This window comes from Oenanthe melanoleuca, chromosome 6 (genome assembly GCF_029582105.1).
Source record: "Oenanthe melanoleuca isolate GR-GAL-2019-014 chromosome 6, OMel1.0, whole genome shotgun sequence".
Taxonomy (NCBI): domain Eukaryota; kingdom Metazoa; phylum Chordata; class Aves; order Passeriformes; family Muscicapidae; genus Oenanthe; species Oenanthe melanoleuca.
The window spans coordinates 23,074,946-23,097,694 of record NC_079340.1 but is presented as its reverse complement, the minus strand read 5'-3'; the positions used below and the strand labels follow the sequence as shown (position 1 = coordinate 23,097,694).

At 38.5% G+C, this 22,749-nt stretch overlaps 1 protein-coding gene across 2 annotated transcripts; it reads left to right on the top strand.

The window, feature by feature from the left end:
- The first annotated feature begins 106 nt into the window (after window positions 1-106).
- On the top strand, window positions 107-21,391 carry PCGF6 (polycomb group ring finger 6). Of its 2 annotated transcripts, XM_056495192.1 has the most exons (10): window positions 107-1,328; window positions 2,267-2,366; window positions 3,660-3,756; window positions 4,332-4,387; window positions 5,267-5,326; window positions 5,932-6,040; window positions 7,978-8,005; window positions 8,568-8,666; window positions 14,732-14,818; window positions 19,108-21,391. In XM_056495192.1, exons 1-10 carry the CDS (start codon window positions 990-992, stop codon window positions 19,156-19,158), a joined length of 1,026 nt encoding a protein of 341 aa, XP_056351167.1. In that variant the 5' UTR covers window positions 107-989; the 3' UTR covers window positions 19,159-21,391. The 2 variants fall into 2 exon arrangements, with proteins under 2 accessions (XP_056351167.1, XP_056351168.1); XM_056495193.1 differs by lacking the exons at window positions 7,978-8,005; window positions 19,108-21,391 and having other exon boundaries at window positions 939-1,328.
- Window positions 21,392-22,749: the final 1,358 nt, after the last annotated feature.

Genomic DNA, 22,749 nt, shown 5'->3' with positions numbered 1-22,749 from the left:
GTGAGGGCAAAGGAAGGGCACTGCCGCCGCTACCCCCACCGGCACGCGCGGCTTCGCTTTGCGGCGCTGCGGAAGCGCTTTGTGGCAGCGAGGCCGCGGTCAGGGCCGCGGTGCCGGGGCGGTGTGGGGGCTGAGTGGGCGCTGCGGGGCTCACGGAGATCCCTGGAGAGAGCAAGGATGGGCTTCGGACTGTGTGTCCTCTGTACCCTTAGGGGCCGGGCGCACAATTAACCTAATTACGGTTGGACCGCTGAGTTGTCCAGATGTTTCTAATTCTGCTTCTTTTAATCGTGTCTGTTAAACGGAGATTCGGTGATACTTGTCGAAAGGCTGAGAGAGCTGGGGGTGTTCAGCCTGGAATAAAAAAGACTCCGGAGAGACCTTACAGCACTTTCCAGTATCTCAAGAGGCTGCAACAGAGCTGGAGAGGGACTTTGGACAAGGGCATGTAGTGACAGGACAAAGGAGAATGGCTTTAAACAGCCAAGCAGGCTTGGATTAGATAAGGAATTAGATAAGGAATTCTTTACTGAGAGTGGTGAGGCACTGGCACAGGTTGCCCAGAGAAGATGTGGATGCCCCAGCCCTGGAAGTGTTCCGGGACAGGTTGGATGGGGCTTTGAGGAATTTGTTTTAGTGGAAGGTGTCCCTGCCCATGGCAGGCAGTTGGAGCTAGATGATATCTAAGATCCCTTGCAACCCAAAGAATTTAATTATGTTACCTAATTAAAACCTTATTTTGAATGAAACTGTTATTGTTTGATTGAGAGTCTTTCGGGACAAATTAAGTGTTAATTGGCGAGTCGCTTGGAAAAAAATATTAAGAAAAAACAAAAAGCCGTGAGGATAGAAATTATAAACCAGTTGTGGCTCAGCGCACGCACGGTAGCGTTACTGTCTTTAGAACTACATTTCCCAGCGTGCCCCGCGGAGTTCTCACGCATGCGCTCTGGGCGTGGAGCGACCCGTGCCAGCCCGGGTCCTTGGACATGGAGGGAGACACCGCATCAGGGGTCCCGGCGCTGTCGGGCGCGGATGGAGCGGGCCAGGGCCAGGGCCAGGGCCAGAGCCAGAGCCAGAGCCAGGGCCAGAGCCAGGCCCCGGCCGATGAGGATCGGGACATGGAGGGGGCCCCCAGCTGCTCGGGGTCGCGCTCCCTCCCCTTCGAGTTTGAGCGGGGTCGCTCGGAATCCAGCGGCGATGAGGATGACGACGACGAAGACGACGAGGAAGAAGAGGTGGAGGAGGAGGAGGAGGAGATGGAGGGCGACACCAGGGCTCGGTTCGGAACGGATGACGGGGATCTCGACTCGGACGACGACCGGGAGGTAAAGAGGGCGGGAGGGTGCCCGGGGCACGCCAGGCCCCGCTCCCGGCGTGCCCCGCGTGTGGTAATGGGCTTTTAATTATTTTTACTACATTATTATTTTAGTTTTTTTTTTTAATATTTATTTTCTTATTCCCCGAATTCACTTCATCTGTCTTATTTAAGTGACGCCCTTACAAACTCTCGGCGTGGCTGAGAGGGTGGGAGACAGTGGCACGTGGGCGAAATGGATGGTGTAATTGAGGGAAGAAAGCCCTTTAGTCGGGCTTTGAGACGAGAGAAAACGTAATAATCTAATGTGTCACCTCTTTCAGACACATCTCAGATCGTCGCTATCGAAGAAATTAGTTCTTTTTTGAAATAGTATTATTCAGCCAGGAAAGCTGTTGTACAACTACTTGTGTGCTTTGCTGTTCCTCATGACCAGGATTCAAAGCAGTGAAATTTCAGCCTTTGCTTCTATGTGTATTTGCATAATCCATAACTGTGTGTACAAACAAGAGGTGACTGTCTCTTGTCATTCAAACTCTCTCTATATCTTGATTTGGGACTCCAACTGAGCATTGCTGGGCATTTTCAAATAATAATGTTGTTTGCCACCCCTATCCACTTCAAGCTTGCTGGCTATGTGATATTTTGTTAAAAGAGTTTATCCAAGATCAATTTTCCTAAAATAATTGTTTAAAGTTTTCTTTTTAGATATGATTCATGAAACAAGTTGGATTATTGCTGTCAAAAAGCTCAGCTTAGAAGACTAGGTAAAAGTCTTTAGAAAAGAGCTGTATATGAGACGCAACTGATGGGTTAGGAAAACCCATTTCTGTAACATTGATCCCATTTTTTCCCATGGTTTTAAGGCTGTGGTATTTTGGAAGCTGCAGTCAGGGAATTTCACGACTTAGCCTGTGTATTCAAACTCTTACCAATTTTCGTTTGCAGCGGATGATAAACCTCGCAGAGTTGACCCCCTACATCCTGTGTTCCATCTGCAAAGGTTACTTTATCGATGCTACAACTATTACAGAATGTCTGCACACATGTAAGTGTCTGTCAGCATTGTCTATCTAAGGGTTTAGTTGCAAGTTCAAACCAATTCAGCTGTTGAAATGTTCTGAGTTCAGAAAAATAATTCTCTGTTCGAAGTGAACATGTGTTGCGTTTATTCTGTTCCTTAAGCAAGATATATTTCTGGGTATTTTAAGCATCAGAAAATTATTAGATCAATCCATCATGAAGTCAGCTTTTCATATTAATGAAGATGGCGTAGGAAAAGATAATGCCCAAGTAAGACAAGAGCCAGAGCTACTACATACTTTTCCTTAATTTTTTTTTAAAGTAGACTCTGGGAATTTGAGTGTATAATTGAGAAAAGAAAGTTGAGTGGCTCTGCTTTTAAGGGACTAGAAAGTTTCCTAAGATGTTGTTGATGTGAGCTTGTAAATTCACAAAACCCCATAAGTGCCTGTGTGGAAGTACCAATTCAGATACAAAAACAGTGGTCTGCACCCATGGGACAGTTTGTCCATAATCAGATGAATGGAAATAGATGGGTAATAAATAGCTGATTTCAATGTGCTTGTCTTGTTATTTTCCACCCTCAATCCTAGTGCCAACAATTTTCCCGGTGCTAACAGAACTTTTCTCTCCAAACTAATAAAGCACCTTCTGTGAAGCTGACTCTTTCAGCCACACCCATGTTCATATCTGAATCCAAGAATCCTGGTTTACTAAATCTCCCAAATATTCATACTGCATATAGGGAAAACTCTCTCTCTCTCTTTTTTTTTTTTTTTTTCCCCTGCCTTTTTTGGAGCACTGCTCACTAGTTTGTTCTATAGCACGAAGTATTCAGCACAGTTTGCAATTTACAAATAAGCACAACGGTTAGTAAGGACAGCATAATGTTGCAAATGCAGCTGTGGTGGTGTCTTAGAACTTTCCTGGTGAATGTTATGGAAAATGTTCCTCTGTTCAGGCTAATGGGGAGCTGACTTGATAGTAGGTTATTTATTCTAGGTATTTCCACTTAGTAGCTTTCCTTCCAAATTTTTAAAGGAAAAATGAAAATGGCAGTTATGATTTCTTACCTTGTTTCTACTGAAAGAGCTTGTAGGGTGCTTTTCAGCAGTCAATATTCTGCTTAGTTCTACTCATTTTCTACATACACATTGAACACTCACCTATGCATCCATTGGAGTAGGAGTGTTCAGTGACTTCATTTTGTCTCTGACAAATTTTCTATGGGAGGTCTGGGTGTATTTACCCCTTTTGCCTGAACAGATGGCACTGTGTAATGAACATGTGACCCCTATGGGGTTTCTTTTCTTTACAGTTTGTAAAAGCTGCATTGTGAGACACTTCTACTATAGCAACAGATGTCCAAAGTGCAATATTGTTGTACATCAGACACAGCCCCTCTATAATATCAGGTAATAAATTTGTCCCATTTTTATAGATTTGCTACTTGCTTTTAAATGTTTTGTTTTACAGACTTGTGCTTTCTTATTTGAAACAACGGAATATTACAAGAAACACATTGTGTTCTTCACTAGTATGAGTTTCACCACAATAATTAAGATAAAAAGACACTATTGTTTTATCTAGTTTGTATCCATTTCTAGGATTTGTTACCCTGCCCTGGATATTTTTATGCATTTGCTCAGTGTTACAGGTGATACACTTAACTATTTGCTTTAGTTTCCTGTTAAGATGAAGTCTTTTTGGCGTGGTATATTTACTAACTCCAAAAATTGAGTTTTAGTTTATTGAGCTGTTCATTAAGGGTGGTGCTTTAAACTTTACATGGCTTCTGTTGGAGCTCTGCTGTACGGGTATGGAAGATGAGTATTTAGAGAGGTGTGAGGTAGATGTGAAGTTGCTGCTCTGTCACTCCATGTACATCCCATTTCAGTGTTGCATTTGGCATCTATGTTACAGTTTACTGAAACCATTTTGTCTTGCACCAAAGGCTCTTTATTTATTTATTTTTTTTCCTAATTCATAGACTGGACCGACAGCTGCAGGATATAGTCTATAAGTTAGTTGTCAATCTGGAGGAAAGTAAGTGCCTTTCTTTATTATATTGCTATCTAGAGATTGAAAAGAACAGAAAAGAGTAATTCAAAACCTTGTTTCTACTCAGGACTCTTTAAAATAGTTTTGTGATGTTTGCTTATAAGTTGTAATGAATTAACTGTAACAACTGGCATCTTTCTGGCTGCTAAATGTTATTGTGGTAGTGATGTGTACCTTATCTCATGAAACACAGCTGTCACTGTATCCAGATAAACATGCAGATAATATTTCATAGTCCTTCCTCTTACCTTAGTAGAACTGTATTATATCATTCTGTGTAAAAAGTTCACCTGGCTCAGTAGAAAAAATGCCAAGACTGATTCTCTCAAATGATTTTAATTTTTCCTCATTGCCATGTTTACTTGTCTGATTTTAGATGTGTTTACTGTCTCATCTCATTTATCTTCAACTTTGGGAGTCCCTGGGTGGGCTGAGTGAAATATACAATCTAGTGAATATCTATGGACTATAGATAGTATTACTTTGTATATCGTGAACATGTATATAAAAAATATATGTATACATAATAATATATGTAGATATAGTATAAAAGTACTGTGCTCTGTGTGAACAGTTATAAAATACTCTGTCATGTCATGAGGCATGACAGCCAGAAGGATACTAGTTCTTGCAGCTATCTCAGTATTTTTTATGGCCAGTTTGTCTGATTTCCTGCTAGTTTTTACCAATAAAATTTTAGTCTGGGTTTCTTAAGTATCTAAGCCTCATTAAATACTAGTGATGGTAAAGGTCTGTAGAAACTTGGAAAGTTTTTACTGCTCTAACCATTGAAAATTGGTCAATGAGAATGGATATTCTCAGCATCTGAAACATTTCAATTTATATTTGCATTTTTTTTTTCAGGAGAGAAAAAACAAATGCATGACTTCTATAAAGAAAGAGGATTAGAAGTGCCCAAACCAGGTGAGCTGTAATCACTTTAAAAACACTCTTAAGGAAATACTTACTGTATATTTTATTCTTAAGGACTTTCTTTAAAATATTAGTTCACAACTGAAGATGGAAGTACTACTGGAAATATAGGATTCTTAGTTATCTGGACATTATAACTTGTCACAGATCTCAGATTACAAAAACAGGTGAATTGGCATCACTTAAACCTGATCATGGTTGAATTATTTTAAACTACATATTCTGCTTACAATCAGGAAATATATGTAAAATGTTCATTAATGTTATTTTCTGGCTGTTAATAAATAATAGACATTATAAAGGAATAAAAATGAGAGCTTCAAAGTCTGCTAAACAGTAGGAGGATTATTCTAATTGTTTTGTGTCTTCCTGTCAAACAAAGCTCTTTGGAGAGTGCTGTGGTGAAAGCTATTAAAATTGTGATTGAAATAAACAGCACAGGATGTAGGAAGTGCTGATTTAGTAATAAAAAACAAGAAGATTAATTGCATGGGCTTTTTCACTTGGTGAGCTATTGTTTTGCTCAGTGCATGCTGGTATCTTATGCTTCTTTTATTTCAAGTTATCTTTGCATTTTGGCTACTTGAATATTTTAGCTGTCCCACAGCCAGTTCCACCAAGCAGAGGAAGACCTCGAAAAGTTCTGGGCTCAGTGTTCCGGATCCCACCAGAACTTGACATTTCCATACTTCTAGAGTTTATTGGGTGAGTCGTGGGCAAATGTAAGAGCAGCTGGCTGACATGAGAGTGCTGCTGGCATGTGATGGACCATGAACTGCCTCTTGGTTTTTATTAAGTGTGCATTTCTTCCATCTCAAATAGTGGTGGGAAACCAGTTTTAACTTACAGTGCAGTTGCCACTACGGCAACCAATGCATGCACAGGAAGATGATGCAGATAATTAAATGTTTAAGATGTATCTTCCTATAAAAGTAGGAGAAGTAGCTTCTTAGGAAGTATAGTTTTAAAATGTAGATGTGTTTTATTTTTCACAAAGTCATGCAGTCTCAGTAAACTGATCAGAGGAATCCCTGTCTGTTCCAGTCCCTGATCCCTGTAGGTGGCAGCACTGTTAATGCTGCATGTGCTTGGACGAAGCACTCAGCAGCTTTCAGATAATAGGAAGTGTTTACCATTGTGAATCCACATACCTGCCTTCGTTTCAGTGCTCATTTTCTTCATGCCTGACTTGCAGAAGTCAATTTAGACCTCAAACTGGTAAACTTGTATCTGCCTGAGAAACAAGATGACTTTTTGAGTCTGTCTGTTATATTTGGTTATTTGGTAGTTTTATTTTAAAGGTCCAGCATTGGCAGCAAAGCAGGTAATACTGTCAAATACTACCTATACCACTGTGGTTTTGTTATTTATATGGAGGGAAGCACAGAATGTTTCTAACAAAAAAAGATGATGGTTTAACACCATCTACTAAAATAAAATAATATTTTAATTTATTGACTTTTTTAACCTTTGATAATTTACATGTTCAAAATCAAAGAGATTATCACAGCAATGAGAGATTAATTAAGCATTTTGGATAAAGAAAACTTGGAATAGATTGGACCAGCCAGAAGAAATTGTTACTTTGAAAGTCTGACTTCTACATTGTGTCTCTACAGTTTGTAATGTGGTCCATCTCTGGCTTTGGAACTGAATCAAAGAAAATGACAACTGTAGTGGAAAAGCTTTTTTATGTTTGTTTCTTAGTTCATGACAGATTTACTTAGCTCTGGTACCTAGTACATATTTAGAGATGGAGATACTCAATCACAGTAACTTGAAGTGCCCTGTTATAGTGTGGTCTTCACAAGTGTTACATTTGTTTGCTATAGCAAATGGTCAGCTGATTCATAGCAATGTTTGATGTTTTGCCATCTCCGGGGCAAGGAAAATATTGCACTGTTTCCTCTCTCATATGTACATACTTGCTAATGCAGTGCAAGAATAATGAAATGTCATGTGTTGGCCTTAATTAACTGAGAAATTTACACATTGCACTACAAGAAGGAGATGTGGAGTATAGGTGATCAGTGGTAGATTGCATGCTCAGGCTGAACCTTGGCTGAAACCAGCTGGAAATCTGGTTATTTGCCACCTGTGTGTGTATTTCACATTCCAGAGAAGCACATGGTGCTTTCCTGAGTTCCTAGATAGCATTTGCATTAATATTGCCATATGGACAGTCTGGAAGGTCAACATCTTGCCCAGAGAGCCCCGTAGGTGGCTGGGTGTGTTCTGTCAGTAACTTCTTAGGTACTGTTTGAAATATTAAGGATCATGAACTATGGATGTTTAAGAGGCATCAATATTGCAACCTAATATGAAAATTAGTGTTATGTTGTGTTTAAAAATGACTTTAGGCTGCATTGGTTTTTATTCACATTACAAACCTTAACATCATAAATAGCTGAATTCACAAGAAAAATGGAGCAGAAAAATAAAGGGCAGGAGAAAAAAAATATATAAATTCAGTCCAATATTAATTTATGTATAGCAACTTAATGAAAGGAAGGCCTAAATTGGAAAAATAAGTTGGATATGCAAGACTCAAATCAATAAGTCACTTTTATAATAAAGAGCTTGAGGATATTAATAACTGATAATCTTAGCAATGTTGACTATTTACTCTTTTGTTTTTTCAGAGCTAATGAAGGCACAGGGAATTTTAAGGTACAAATGTGATTAAATTTTTGTCTTACAGTTTACTTCAGAAATAATTATATCCTGAGAATATTTAATTTAGTATGGTTTTCTTATACCGAGTGCAGCTGGAGCATTTATCAGAATAATAATTACCAATCTTGTATTACAGCATATTTCAAACTTATTGTATAATATCACACCTACCCAGCATTTTTTCTTCTTTTTATCCACATATTTCACGGTATTTTTTAAATCTTTTTTCATCTTCAATATCACCTCCTCCCCTTCCTGTATCATATTTGCCCTTCTTTCTGCCTTGTTTATCCTGGGGTTTTTGGGCCACACAGAACATAGGTCTGTTTAAAACATTTAAAGAATAATCAGTTGCTTACTATTTTTTTAATGTTTAAACAGCATCTGGAGTTTTAGTCCGTACCCTATGAGGTGATCTGCAGGTAGATCAGAGAAGGGTTTAAAAATGTTTCCCTGTTATTTGTTTCCCTGTTATTGTTGCTTGAGTTTGGAGTTTATGAGGAATTAGTGCCAAAACCTTTAACTTTAGCTTAAAACCTTTGTTTATTCTGTGCAGCCTTTGGAAAAGAAGTTTGTGCGTGTTTCCGGGGAGGCAACAATTGGACATGTGGAGAAATTCCTCAGAAGAAAAATGGATCTAGACCCTGCTTGTCAGGTATGTCACTTACTGTAGCCCTCACATGTTGTCTGTGCTCTGGGCAGACATTTCCATTGTTCCTTAGATTCTAGAAGTAATGTTAGAGGTTTTTATACAGTAAGAATTAAAAAATTAGTTGTTTGTAATGTTGTGATCTGCAAGGAACAACTCTTCTAACTCGTTCACAACCTGTTCAGATTTTCATAGTATTGTACTAATTAGACAGAATTTCTGATGTGTCTTGTAAAATTTCAGCCAATTAAATTCAAAGCCAAGAGATTGTGCTGTTTCAAAGGTAAAACTGGCAGGAAAGTGAGAATGTGGGAGCATGCAAAGTCAGAGACAGGTACAAGCTAAATAATAATAAAATTTGACTGAAGGCATACAAGGACTAAGAAAGAATTATACTATGGATGGATGTGTGGAAATAAAAGGTATGAATGCAAATACAGGCACTTATCTCCAAATAAGAATTCAGAGGAGCAGAATATGGCACAAAAGGATTTAGCTTCATATTTCTCAACCATTTTGAGAGGAACTTCATGTCAGAACAAATTTCCAGTTCTTCAGTGTATTTCAACAGCCATTCAGTAGGGAAAGTACAAAAGAGTTCTGTAAAGTGTAAATAATTGTTAAAGCTGTCAATTCCTGAAAGATCAAACTGATGCTGATGTGAATAGGCTAATGGGAGAAGTTTAGTCCTGGATTTGGAGTTAGGGCTATTTTCTTACAGCAATAGCTGTAGGATTGTGTATTTTGGTAATGAGTGTTCATGCTGCTTACCTTTTCAGTGGTGACAAAGCAAATCAGATATAAATTATTCATCTTGCAGAGGCATTAATGTATTTTCATTTGCTGGTTTCCTCTCAGTGAGAGTCTGTAGCTTATACATGGTGGTGAGTTGATATTCTAAACAAATAAAAGTATCCTCAAAATGAGGCTGGAGGAACTTCTTGCATTATTTAGTTGGTTTTTATTTGAGGGGACGGAATTGTTTTGTTGTTTGGATTTTCTTAAATAGTACATCAGAATCTCAATTTTCTGTATCACTGAGTATCCATCTTGGAAACTGCAGGTGTCCATCTTTCAAAATCAGCCTGGGCCTGTGTGTTGGATGTCTTTCAAATTGTAAAATTTTTACTTCATCTGTTAGAAAACTTGAGAATTTTTCACCCATTAGTTACTTTCTAATTAAACTTCGCCAGACAGGTACAATCCCCTATTGGTGGGTAAATGTTACTACTTCTCAAAAGGAGATGATTTCATAGCCTTCCTTTCTCAAGATGGGCAAATCAGTCCTATCTCTGCTAATATTTAGGTTGCCATTGTGGTGTAAGGCACAATCATTGTCTGGTTCTAATCCTTGGTCTCTTCTATGCAAACCCTGCCTGTTTGGAGGAAATGATAAATCTTCTTCTACAGGCAGATGCCTTGGCTGCCTTTTTTTCTCATCTTAAATGATTGCTCCTTGTTTCTTTTCTGCGAGTATTTTTTTTTTTATCATTAGAAATCTGTAGTTGATTTTTATGCCCTAAATCATGACTGTTGTCTTCAAGATATCCAGACTCATTTTTTAAAAAATTGGAAATTCGGGAAATGAAGCTGGAAGTATTTTTTCCTAGCCTGAGTGATCATTTCTTTGTCATGTGGCGACTGAGATTAAAGGACTGTATGTACTGAGCTATTACCTTCTCATGGCAGTACACAGAACTGAAGCTGATGGTTTGTTGGTGAACATTCAGAAAGTAAAAGAGATGTCAGATATGTTATTGAAGATGAATAAGCCTAATGAATCATGTCTAACTCCAGCTTCCTAGGATGGCTAATAAACTGTAAAACAAAATTAAAGAGAACCTGATTCTGAATTAGCACAAGCAGAAGAATTTAGAGAACTAGGTTACAAACCATATGTGCAAAGAATAAATGTAGAAGATTCTTTGCTGCTTTTTTAGTTTGCTCTAGATATTTGGAAGTGTTGAGGACTACAGAGGTTCATTTCCTGTCAGCTTCCCCAAAGTATGTTAGAAATAAATAGAAAGTCCCTTTGGACAACAGGCTCTTCCTTTTAATATTACTTCTTTAGTCTTAATTTCCAACTCTCTTACCTAAAATAATCCATTTGTATATAAAATGTCTTGAGATTGGTTTGTTTAGCTTGGGACTGGAGTCCAAGAATTTGATTCTCTTGGGAAGCTTGGAGGTTTCTTTCAGAAACCTGCATTTCAGACATGAAGCTAAAATTTTGCTACATTTGCAATATTTTTTTACTACATCTACTACAGAAAATTTATTTCAACAGTATTGAATTGTTTTGCTTGGGACTTTGAAAGATTTGACTGTAAGGGAGGTACAGAGTATTTCTTCCTTTATCTCCTCAGCATATCAATTGCATTTTTGGTTTTGTTGTTCAAACTTCTCATGAGGACACTAGGTGTGGTTGTTTTGTGAGTGCAGTCAGTTCCTACTGAATATCAGCTTACTTTGGCAGTCTGCAGAAGTACTATTTTAGAATGTTTCAGTCATTCCCTATTAGAGCTGTTTTGGGGACCAAGTGGTCAAGGTATATTACTCACCCCACTGAATTCCTGGCTCTGCTTGGACATCTCTGACTTAATCTTTTCATGTGGAATGTGAGCTAATACTTGTCCTTCTTCAGTGACCTGCACAAGTGCAATAGATTTAGGTTAATGAAAATGTGAAATAAGCCATCTGGCTCGTGTGTGACAGTATATATAAAAGTCTGAAAAGCAGTTTTGAAGCTACTGCCTTTGTTCTTTTTTTCCTACTCTGAGGCTTCAAATTACTTTCAGACTTCTGTATTTGAATTTGCACATGGATTATGATTTGAATTCCCTAGTTTATCTGAAAGTTAAGGCTTAATTTTTTTTTATCTACCACTTGAGCTGGCAGACTGTAGTTTACTCTTTCTAATGCTTTGTTTTGAACTCTGATTTAATTTTCTGTATGTGTTTATATATACTTCTAATTACAAAGTCTCTCTTGAATATTCTTGCTGGAATTTTTTGGGAGAGGTTGAAAATAATATTTTAGAGACTGGAATTGGCAGTAATAGCTAAGTAGGTAACATCTGATAGAAGCTAAATACAGGTTGTGGTGTTTGGAGCCCAGTAGATTCTTTTCTTTGGCATCAGAAGTTTTCTTTAGAGCATGATTTCCTTTGAGCTCCTCCTGCAGCAGCAGTATTCTTTCTGCTATTTCTTCTGTAAGGATGAGAAAAACTGTTGAAAGACTTGCAGCTCAGCTGCTCAGAATTCATTAATGTAGCTGATGGAACAGAAATGTTCCATAACCAGATGTGCATTCCTGAAAGTGTGTGAACTGCAGTCTTGGGAGAGATTGGGAGAAAGGACTCGGTGCTTATACACGGTGTAGTTGATGCATTTCTTTATGCCAGTCCTAACCCTGAAATAAAAGCATGCAGGGCCTCTGGAAAATAAACAGCAGCTAGAGGAAATGGGAAATTCTAACAGCTTTTTGAATAACTAGCCCAAATACTCATGTCAGTCTCTAATACTTTGTGTTTTCCTTGTCCTTCCCTGGATGGTATGAGTTGATATAGAAAATACTGCTTTCTGGGCCAAATTATCCCTTGGGATGAGTCTTATATGCAGTGTCCCTTGCATGAACTTCTATTTTTATTTCTGTCTTACCTGAGCATGAGTTTATAGTTGTCTGTTATGGTGGCTTTTGGAGAAGTAGCTCTAATAGCAGACATGCCACCAAAAGAAAAGAAATAGCATAATGGAAAACCTACTTTATTTTAATAAGAATTCTAACAGAAGTTACTGAGTATTCAGCAGATCTACCTTCATGCTTCCTTTCAACAAAATGTCAAGCTGACGTCATTGCAGTCTCAGGCAGTCAGTACTAATTGGCTTCAATTTTACCAGTCATTTGAAATTTTAGTAAGTACATAACATTTGTGGTGCTGATGCCACTTTTGTAATAGAACATACTAATTCCTGTATGATATAAGGATTCATCTGAGACACATTTCACAATTTATTTTTGCACTGACCTGAGATTATTGTTTCCATTGTATGTTTTATTCACTTGTCCTTATAGAATGAATGGTAGCGTAACAATTAGCAGGCAATATTTCAGGCTTTGGTGCTGGAATTAGGAGATTAAGCATTTGGTATTCAAAGAACTCTAATACAGTAAATGTGAAAAATTCTTTAAATTTATTATTAGACGCTGGCTATTTAATGACTGCCATTTGAAACTGGAGCAGCAGATACAACAGTGTACTTTCAAACAAGCATTCTAATTCTATTTCAAGAGATTATCAGCAGCTGTGACTGTCTGTTTGCATCCTGTATTGGTCAAACAGATTAGATTTTCTATTTCTGTAGAATATATAAAACATTTATGTGTTAGGTTTCATTGGTAGCAAGATTGAGTTTTCAGTGCCCTATGCTATAAAAATTGTACAAGTAAGCTTATAAAGCAGAAGTAATTAAACTCGTATCTCTGGAAAGTAAAGCAGTCATGTTTGTCTTCCTGCAGTAATAACTGTCAAGGTTAAGAATGCTTGGATGATAGCAGAAAGAGCTGCTGACAGTTTTCCAAAAGGAAAAGAAATGTATTTTTCAAGTACTGTGTTAAATACATCAAATGTTGACGTTAAATATATGAGTATACATGGATCAATAGCTAATCAGTATTTACTGTTATGTCCACACAAATTTTTACTTCCTGGCTTCTTTCTGGAAGGTAAAAGCAGAAGTGCTACTAGGCAGTTTACATTTTCTGCACATTTAGAATCAAACATAAAGACAGTATTCTGCATCATTCTCATACAATACAGGTTGTGCAGTAAATTAGTCCTTTTTGAACCTCTGAGGAGTAGAATTCCTGCATTTCCAAGTCTCAGAATAATGTAGTCTGCCAGCATGAATCTTACTAAATCTTCCCATGAAGAACAGGAGAGAGACAGTGGGTCAGCCTGCAGATGATAAATCTGAAGGAGTGGAATAGCTGCAGCACAGAGCACATCCTGTGGTGGAAGGTGGCTGTATAAGAAATACGTCATGATGTTGCAGTGTGCTCCCCAGCTGCTGCAGGGGCAGAGCTTAGGCAGTTCCCTTGCAGAAAGCTGTGGGACTGCTCATTGTCAATGCTCTTACCTTCAATTTTGAGTTCTTGTCCATTCACAAATGAGAGCACTCTCATTTCCTTGTCTAGAAATTGCTCATAGGAAAATGTAAACAAGCTCCAGTTGAGAGACAAAAACAGTGCTGTTAGCTGCTCTAATTTGGGATGTTAGACTGGATTTACATTATCCACAGTAAATCCATGGTAACTTTATAGAGAAGCCTACTTTTAATAATAATCAGGGCAAGGAATTCAAAATACCTGATAAAGGTTTGTGTGTTGCACAAAATTATTTGTTTTGTGTGCAGTTACTAAACAAAGGGGCCCCCCATGAAATTGCAGGCACCTCTGACAGCAGATTTCAGCTGCTGTAGAGGACAATGCATGGAACTGCTGAGTATGGGCCTGTAGCTGCACCCCAGGAATACTGAGTGCATGCTGAAGAAGGACTCTGATGTAACTGCTGCCAATGGCATGCACCAAGATGCTCTTTTCTATTAAGGCACTTCTTCCACAGTATTAAGTGGAATTAGAGATGTGTTTTCTCCCTCAAGATAAGAATAAGGGTGTCAATGGCTCTTTTTTGTGTTGGTGGCACAAACAAGTTTCCCACTTTTGCAACTGATTAATGAAGCCAAATGTTCATGTGATCATTTTAATACATGATATAAATTCTCATTGAATTCAACACAATTATTACTAAATACATCTTTCAGTGGACACACCAAACTGAGTGAAAACAATAAACTGTCCTTTCTGTTCAGCAGTGAGCCCAGGTCAGGGCCATGAAAGGCATTAGGGCAGTGCAGTGGTGCTGTGAATGCTAAATACATTTGGACAACAGAGGTACAGATGGCTTTAGTGTCTAACATGCTATCATTGAACTCTGCTAATAAAATTGAAAAGACCTTGTTTTGCAACTCCAAAGGCAAGTTGGACTTAACCATACTTGTGTTTTTTCACAGGTGGATATAATATGTGGTGATCACCTGCTGGAGCACTACCAGACACTGAGGGAAATTCGTCAGGTCATAGGAGAGAGTGCAGTGCAGGTATGTGGCAGCTGGGGCTTGGTTGCAGGTTTTCTGTTTCAAAAGAGAAGACCTCTCTTAAGCCCTTGGGTAGCACCAGCTTGTCTGGAGAAGTCACTTAGAAAAATCTCTCCAGTTTATATAAAATCATTTTTATCAATTAAATAAAGTTGACAAGTGTACCATGTTCTTCTTGGTCTCACGATGTTCTGGATATGAGGGGTTTGTGTTGAGTTTTGTTTTGAGGGTTTTTTTCCCCTCAAAACAAGTTGCTATCTTACCTGTGAAAAAAATGTACCAACATTCTTTCAATTAACATTCTTTGTTTTTCCTCTCTGGCAATTGCATCTCTGTGGGAAATCAGAGGACAATTCCCAAATAAGGCTATTCTTGTGACTGGATCAGGAGAATAAACTTGCTTATAAGAACACAAACCAAAGATAGAGGGTAATGAATGCAGTAAATGTGCTTGATGCATATTGTATTGGCTCTGGTCACGGCATGAGTGTATGGCCAGTTATTTCTTGTTGATAACTTGCTGTCTTTAGTGTTGCTGACTTTGCAAATAAGAATGCATTTTTAAAAATTTTTTGTGAATCTTTTCAAAGCATCTTTAAAGGATCACACCATTTTAGAAGTACTGCAAAAACAATGAACTACTCTGCCAAGTGAATCATAAGATAGAGATGCAGAATTTTGATATGTGGTAAATTGTATCTTAGTCTGAACTTGGAAGTCTAAAAAGTTAATATTTAATACAGTGGGAAGAAATGGGATTAGATTGGTATTTTATTTGGAAAGCAATCTTAGCAGATAGCAGAAGGGCTAAAATAGTAGCAAAATCAGCTTTCCTCTCTTGTTTGTGCACACATATGCACAAACATTTACATTTAAAATTCCTGCTGAGCTCTCTTATGCTGCAGGAAGGCTTCTGTGTTGGGGGCAGGAAGTGAAAAGCTCATTTTGAGATCTGTTGGTCTTAGCATCACTTGTACCTGATTTGAATCATTAGGAGGAGTCCCGGAGTCAGAGCAGAGGCAGTTGGTTCCTGTTAATGTTGGCAGATATTAAAATCTGTGAGGCTTGTGCTGCTTCTGCTATTGAAGGGAGTAAATGGTGCACATGATGTCTTAGCTGTTTTATAATAGCATAAAGAAGAAATGAAAACATAACCTAATCCAGTTTGGGGAGCAGGGGATAGAAACTGGGTACTGGTAACAAACTTGTTTCTAGCACTATGAGTCATTGTAAGTAAATTCAGCAATCAGCACATAGTGATTGATGGAAGTGCCCTCTACTAAAAGCTTCAGTAAATGGCATGGGGATGATACATTTCTCAGTCCAGAGTTACAGTCACATGTATGGTTTTAGACTTGAGCTTAGCAGCAGAGCTTTTCATGTATGAGAAATGCTCTTGGGGAAGCACTTCAAGGAATACTGCAGCTGTTCCATTTCTTGTCAGAACTGGGTCTGCCTGATTGATGTTTAGTGAAAAAGTACCAGTCAGCAGCTCCATGAAGAGAGCAGTTGTCTTGGGATGCATTCTCCAGTGATGCTTCAAGTCTCATTTATTACCAAATCAGTATGCTGGCAGTTAATTCTCTACTTCTACTGGACAAACAAATAGAAAAGAAACATCTTGGCTTATTGTGAAGTCTTGTTTTTTCATAGTCAGTTTCGACAGGAAATTTGAAATTCCAGGTTCATCTTTAATTTCTCTTCATATTGTTAGAAGATCTCTAAAGATGCCAAATAGTTACAGTAGAAATCTTTCTTCTTTTTTATATTGAAATAATTGTGATATTTTCATGTACTTTGGTCTAACATTATAATATTTTTTTATAAATCAAGAGGATGCATTTCTAGGATTGAAAAAACCTTGGAAAATATTTTTAGATAATTACCCATGAAAATAAATCCCAGCTGATAGGTCAAGTCTAAAATGGTGAGGGTTGGTTGTTTCTCACCAGGATCTGAAATTCAATAAGGGACACAGTTGTCCTGTCCAGTGAAACTACAAGTACAGAGGAACATTGATGAATTTTACATTAAACTCCAAGGGCATCTTGTGCATTTGTAACTTTCCAGCCTTTCCAAATCAGTGCTGGAGCTTGGAATGTCCCTAACAGCTCTCACCAGGATGCTGAGACACTGTTCAAAACTGCTGTTGTCATTGACAAGTTTCTGAGGTTCATTGTAGATGTTTCATGCAAAGAAAACAGCTTCAGTAGCTACTTCTGCAACAGAAAGTCATTTGAAGGAATAAACATTGGGCTCTTTTATTTAGATGAGTACAACCACTGTTAGAGGAGAAAAATAGCTCCTATTCTGAGTCACATTTTTCACTTGAAAGTTCATTCATGTCAGCAGTTATTCTTTTTGCTGGGAAAAGTGATTATTAAAATGCAGATAAGTTTCTCTTTGGCAAATATATTAATTTTAACGTGCATTCTTTGGTAGCATTTGCAGTGCAGCATCACATATGTTGTATGTGATTTATTGTTCTAAACCATAATCTGTGGGGTTTTTAATGGCTTTTACTTGCACTGAATGGTTCTTATGATTTGTTTGTAAAGATTTCGGGTATTATACTTCTTCCTTTTTTTCCTACTGACTAGCACTGTGTAGTGATGCCTTAGAGCCTGAGTAAATTAGAGTCTCCTGGAGGTGCAAGCTAGCAGGATTTTGGCTCTTCTGGATACATTTCTGCCTTCCAACAAGTGTGGGAAGACAAAGTCTGATCTGATTATAAAATAAATATTCCCACCACTGACCTCATAGTAACCCATTTGGGTTGTTCTAATATGAGTAAATAGGCAACTAATTTTAGTGGTTAAATGTAAGCAATTAACATGTTCATTTCTGAGTAGTTGATAGAAGACTGAAAAATAATCAAGAATAAATCTTGTTTATATCTTGTAGATGTCAAGATATTTTGACGTTTGAAAGTGGGTGGTTGATTAAATCTTCCTAATTAGCTGAAAGTAGGATTTCTAGTTCTGTTTAGGGCAAAACCATTAAAAACTCACTGACAGAATTTATATAATAAGGAACAATTTTGCTTTTTTTCATTTTTTAAACAATGTAAAACTTCTGGACTTTACTGCAAGGAGTGATCAAAGACACTTACAGAGACTTTTAAAGGGTCAATTTTGTTACCAGGCATTGAGATCTGCCTGTAATTAGGAGTTTGATCAAGTAGCTGAGAAAGGAATCTTGTTATTAACTAAATGGGAATAGAACTTCTTCCCTGTATACTTTCCTCCTCTCTGCTGCACAAATGCAACCTGATCCAAGCTGCTGGTTATTTTCACTTGTCTAAAACTGGACCTTCTCAGAGTTCTGCAGCACTGATGGATATAATGAGCTCACACATGGGAAAAGCTAAAAGCAGTAGCTTCCTTGATGTCCTTGGCACAGAGGTTTGGCAGATTATAATGGTCTCTTTGTAGCTCTCACCTTTTTGTAACCCAATGCTATTGTCCTGTTTTTTGGTCTCCTGAGCTAGGCAGCAAAAGCTGTGCTCTAATTTAATTACTGTGACCTTCTAGCACACATTTCCTATGGAAGTGTTCTGCTCTTTGCTATGGAGTTGTTGAATTTGGAAAGTGGGGCACTTTTTGTTGTTGCTGCTCTTAGAACATCAAAAGAAGTGTATGCTCTGATGTTTTGGGCTGTCAGTTTCACTCTAAAGTTTATGGTTGAATGTAACAGGTGGGATCCTTTGCAATTTTTTGGGTCAGGGTCACAAATGTGTGTCAAAGGACACTGGAGAGCTTTGCTTTTCTTCTGTGTCTGAGTTAGCCTTGAGATTTGTAATGGGCAGTGAGAGTTCATTCTCTGTTTGGACTTCCCTTTAATAACATAGTATCTAGAGAAAGCAGCTGAACATTGATAGAAATATGTAATACTTTACAAGTGAATAATTACAGAGTAAGAATTGCCAGTACTGAGGTAACTCAGTAACTGGGGTTACTCAGTAGGTAACTCTAGAGAGTAGAGAAGGAATTGCAGTGGGTTTGACCTTGTGTTTAACAGGGCTATTTCCTTTTAATCTGATGCATTTATTACTTAATAAATGTGTATAGTAGTACAAGATTTTACTTTTTTTTTAACACCCTTTTCCATCTCAAAGAGAAGCGGGGAAAACAGTTATTTGTCATGATAATTCAAAAGTTGCAATCTCCATATGGAGGGTATAAAATGATGAGATTGTACCATGCAGCAATTGTTGTACCAGGTGGTGGCAGAAATGCCTCACAGAGAAGGGAAAGTGCTGTAATGAGACAGTTTATTTTTCTTCTCTCCAGGATGGTCTACTTGTACTGCACTATGGCCTAGTGGTATCTCCACTAACTTAAAGGTGTCTGGAATATCAGAAGGCAAAAGAATCTGAAGTCATGGAGCTTCTTCACTGCTGTTTCTCACCAAAGAAGCCATTGCATTTCCTGTGGCAGGAAGCGAGTGAAAGAAACCACCACTAACTGCTGTGTGCTTGTAATGTAACATCTGACTTTACCACTGTAAAAAATTGCAGCTTCTGTAAGTACAGCTATAGATGTTGCTATGCTTCATGTTACAAATTATTCTCTTCAAATTTCACTCAGCTCAGGGAAACTAAATGCTCAAAGCAGCTAATTTTTTTTTTACTTTCTAAAACCACAAGATTTCACAGGGTGAACAGCCTTTTTTTCCTCTAAGCTCTGAGATTTCTCTTGCTGTCTAAGGGTCTAGCTAGAACAGTGCTCTCAGGGATGGTCTTCAATGAGTAGTATAATTTGTTTTGGGGAAGAGACACACTAATTTGCCTAAAAAAAAGTATACTGTGATCATCTGTCTTTGGATGTGATTTGAGGAGAGGAAGGAAACTTCAGAAATACAGACCAAAACAGGTAGAAAATGATGCAGCATAAGCATTGTTTTTTGAGAAGTAGCATTAAATTTGTTGTTTTTCTTGAAGAAAGACAATTTTGTTTGCACTGGAAATATATTTGCTGGTAGTTTGGCTTATACCAAATGGTGGATCATGCATCTCTAGTCTGAATGGAGATGAGCTGGCTGTAAGCTGGTTAAACTATGCATGAAAAAAAAAAAAAGTAGCACCTCTTTTTACCTGCTTGCTGTATATAAAGTAATCACTGTCAACCTGATTCTGCTATCATATAAAATCCATCAATTGACTTGACTGTCAGGAGCATAAATCCATTCACTTTAGCACATACCTCTCCAGCAGCTGTGAAAATGGTCACTTTTGCCACTCTTTCTAATGTGTTTTAGTGCATTGTAGTGGAGACCAGAGTTGAGTAATGTAATACCTGCCTGTTACTACCATATTCACAGTGGATGTTAGGTGACTTTAATTTTAACATGTTAAAATACTAGGTTTTGTGACAACTGTAACACTTCAAATTTTCTTCTGTTTAAGATTTCCATGTTGTCTTGTGCAGCATTAAGGACACAGAGCTCTGTGTGTTATGGTCTTGCTGCATACTGCATTGTCAATGTGGGGATTTGTGAAAGGTTTCATTAGGCATCAGATTCCTTCCCTTACCTACAGTCAGTGCAGGGAAAAGAAAGAGATTCCTTTGTAAGGCATTTCAGAGCACCTTAGTTACAGAACCATAGAACTGTTAGGGTTGGACTGGCCTGTGGAGATCATCCAGTCCAGCCTCCCTGCCAAGGCAGGGTCACCCAGAGCAGGTGACACAGGAATGTGTCCAGGTGGGTTTGAATGTCTCCAGAGAGGGAGACTCCACACCCTCCCTGGGCAGCCTGTTTGGTGCTCTGCCACCCTCAATGTAAAGAAGTTCTTCTTTCTTTCAGTCCTCCTTTCTTTCAGTCAGCTAATGAGGCAACAGCAACAGCTGAGCTAAGTCCAGGGGTGAGGGTTTGATTGAGCTGTACAGGGGTTCTGGAGCTTGGGGACACCTGAGCAGCAGCCCCAAGCTCCATGCAGACCTGGAAGCCCTTGGCAGCCATGGAGGGGACATTACCAGGAGCAGCAAGGGACATTTAAATGTCCCTAAGGAGTGGAGCAACCCCTTGTGGCCTCTGCTGTGGCTTCTCCAGAAGCTCCTTGTCTTTCTTGTCCTGAGGATCCCAAAACTGGACACAGCACTCCAGATGTGGCCTCACCAGGCTGAGTAGAGAGGTAGGATCACTTCCTTTAACCTGCTGGCCACACTTTCCAATGCACTCCCAGATTCCATTTGCCCTCCTGGCTGCAAGGGACTGTCAGCGTAAAAGGACTGGCATCCTTTGTCTAAAGAAAGCTTTCATGAATCCTCCCTCAGGTCTTGACAATAAACATTGTTTTGTCTGTGAAGGTAGCACCATAAGAAAAAAAAGTTTTGTTTGAAGTAATTCTCATGATGCTTCTAAAAATGTAACAAAAAGCCTTTTTAGCTACAAACTCCTATTTTACCTTTAAAGTTTGTATAAAAGTAGTGTTTAAAATGCAGCAGAAAATGAGATTATTTTGTAAACCCCTCGTGAGTTGTGTTGATAAAAGATTATATATTGTAACAGTAAAATAAACTTTATTTTAGCCAATTTAAAATTGAGCTCTTGTGTTTCCATGCCTATGTCAGCTTCAGAATAATAGTGGGTGATAGTGAAATTGCTGAATGTCTTCTGGGGTGTTAGAATGACAAATTTCAGTTAAGACGCTGAATGATGAAGAGTAATTCAATACCAGAGTCTCCACTGGAGGTAAGTGTGGTATTGTTAGCTGCAGTAACATGAAATCTCTGGGACTCTCCTTTTAATGAGTATTTTGGTGAGAAATAGCTCAGTAAAGAAGTCAAGATGATTCCTCCACAGAAATACAGGTGAAATAATCCTATGTAGTTAAAGGACTCCTTTTTCCATCAATAAGAATATGTTTTTGTGAAAGCTGCCTCTCAATTATAGTCTTTATGTTTATGGCTGTTGTTCTTGAGTCCCTGTTCTTGGCTTTCTCTGCCACTGAAATCAAAGCATCTGGTTCAAATACTCCATATTGTCCATTCCATTATCACTCAGAGGTTTGTTTTCAAATTTACAGCTCTGTGCTAAAAAATCATTATCAGCATAGTCACATTTTACAATGCAAATTCACCCTTAATCCTGGCTTGAACTTCACGTCTACAGAAGGGCTCATGTGCAGAGTTTAACAGCTGTGTAGAAGCTGATAGTTAATTCAAATTAATGTCATTCTAGGATGCATTTGACTTGGATGGCCCCAAGAGGGCTGTGCTGCCACTGGCACTAATGTCAGTGTCAAATTCTGCTTTTCAAAAAAAAAAAAAAAAAGGCCTCCTAGATATCTTAGAAGGACTTTCCTGTAGGATAAATCACATGTCACCTAAAATGCAGAAGGCCAACACTGCCTTCTTCACCTTTTTAATGACTTAATGAGGAGGATTGGTATTTTTGACATGAATGCTTAGTGACCTGTTATTTCCCTTTTGTCCACTTCTCTCTATTTCTTGCTCACCTGCCTTCAGAAAGTGTATTTTTAGCATAGTTTTCCTGGCTGAACATCCTGCTTTCTTTCACCTGAAGGCACTGATGTGTTCCTTCTCCCCAGTGCTGCAGGTCCCCTGGGGTACATCCGTGTGCAGCAGGGTGACCTTTAGCTATTGCCAAGGCTGAGCTGAGGCTCTGTGGTTTCCTGCATAATCAGCCTGCTTGCTTTAAAATGTGCCAATCTTCTTTCAGCTCTCCTGCTGCTGTTTTATTTCTGTTGGTCTCCTTTTAACCTTGGCTTCCCTCCAGCCACTTTTGGTCCTGATGATAGAAGAGCATCTGTAACAACAGGCCGTCTATGGGATGGCATCTCTGCCCTCATGGGAGATGAGCCAGCCTTGTGCTCTGGAAGTGAGGGGAGGTGTGCTTGGACTCATTCATTATTTTACAGACACTATTGTTTCTTTACTTGATGAGATAATTCTGGTTTCCCTTTCTCATTA